Source organism: Cynoglossus semilaevis, unplaced genomic scaffold, assembly GCF_000523025.1.
Source record: "Cynoglossus semilaevis isolate Cse_v1.0 unplaced genomic scaffold, Cse_v1.0 C18912028, whole genome shotgun sequence".
Classification (NCBI taxonomy): Eukaryota; Metazoa; Chordata; class Actinopteri; order Pleuronectiformes; family Cynoglossidae; genus Cynoglossus; species Cynoglossus semilaevis.
This window is the reverse complement of record NW_007591062.1, coordinates 1-598: the sequence shown is the minus strand read 5'-3', so window position 1 is coordinate 598 and position 598 is coordinate 1. Positions and strand designations below refer to the sequence as shown.

The 598-nt window shown below is 43.0% G+C and overlaps 1 protein-coding gene across 1 annotated transcript; it reads right to left on the bottom strand.

Annotated features, from left to right (window-relative positions):
- Positions 1 to 37: 37 nt before the first annotated feature.
- On the bottom strand, positions 38 to 501 carry LOC112486688 (calcium homeostasis modulator protein 3-like). The gene is made up of 2 exons (XM_025054017.1): positions 340 to 501; positions 38 to 234 (listed from the first exon to the last, which is right to left on the bottom strand). Exons 1-2 carry the CDS (start codon positions 479 to 481, stop codon positions 68 to 70), a joined length of 309 nt encoding a protein of 102 aa, XP_024909785.1. The 5' UTR covers positions 482 to 501; the 3' UTR covers positions 38 to 67.
- Between the last annotated feature and the right edge of the window lie 97 nt (positions 502 to 598).

The window sequence follows — 598 nt, the reverse complement described above, 5'->3', positions numbered from 1 at the left end:
TTTGACACCCCTGGGTTAAAGCGTTACTTGTAGTGTTTATTTGAACTTTAGAAAATACACTACTTCATCAGAGTCTCTGATTTTTGGTGGAAATGTTTCGACTCACTTGAGAATAGCAGCGAATATATCGAAAGACCGCCTTGCGGAAGGAGGAGTTCCTAAAGATGAGGTCCTCCTTACAGGGAACTTTGGACATGATGGTCATCACATTCAGATCAGTGTCGTTAGGAAACCCTGAGGAAACACGCAGACTACAGTTGACTTGACTGTATTGCTGTCTGTATTGTGATATGTACTAACTGCAGGGCTTTGTCAATGAACACAAGGTGTGTTAAATACCTGAAAAAAGTGCAGGGTCGACACTCACACTAAAGGCACAGATGAAGATTTTCCCATCCAGCAGTGTGACCAGGATCCATACCATTGGGGCCAGCAGCGCCCTCTGGATCATAGCAGAGAACAAGTACCTAAAAGTAGACATTTTATGATTTTATTGTCATCATCGTCAAGTTTATTTTTATATTGTACATTAGTAGAGTAGATGGCGCTCTGTCATTGGTGGGGAACCCTGTTCAAGATCGAATCCCGGTTAGGGCGG

Coding starts and splice junctions, on each gene's coding strand:
- LOC112486688 (XM_025054017.1), bottom strand. CDS start 481: ATGTCTACTTTTAGGTACTTGTTCTCTGCTATGATCCAGAGGGCGCTG. Junction 235..339: donor CGACCCTGCACTTTTTTCAG/GTATTTAACACA, acceptor GTGTTTCCTCAG/GGTTTCCTAACGACACTGAT.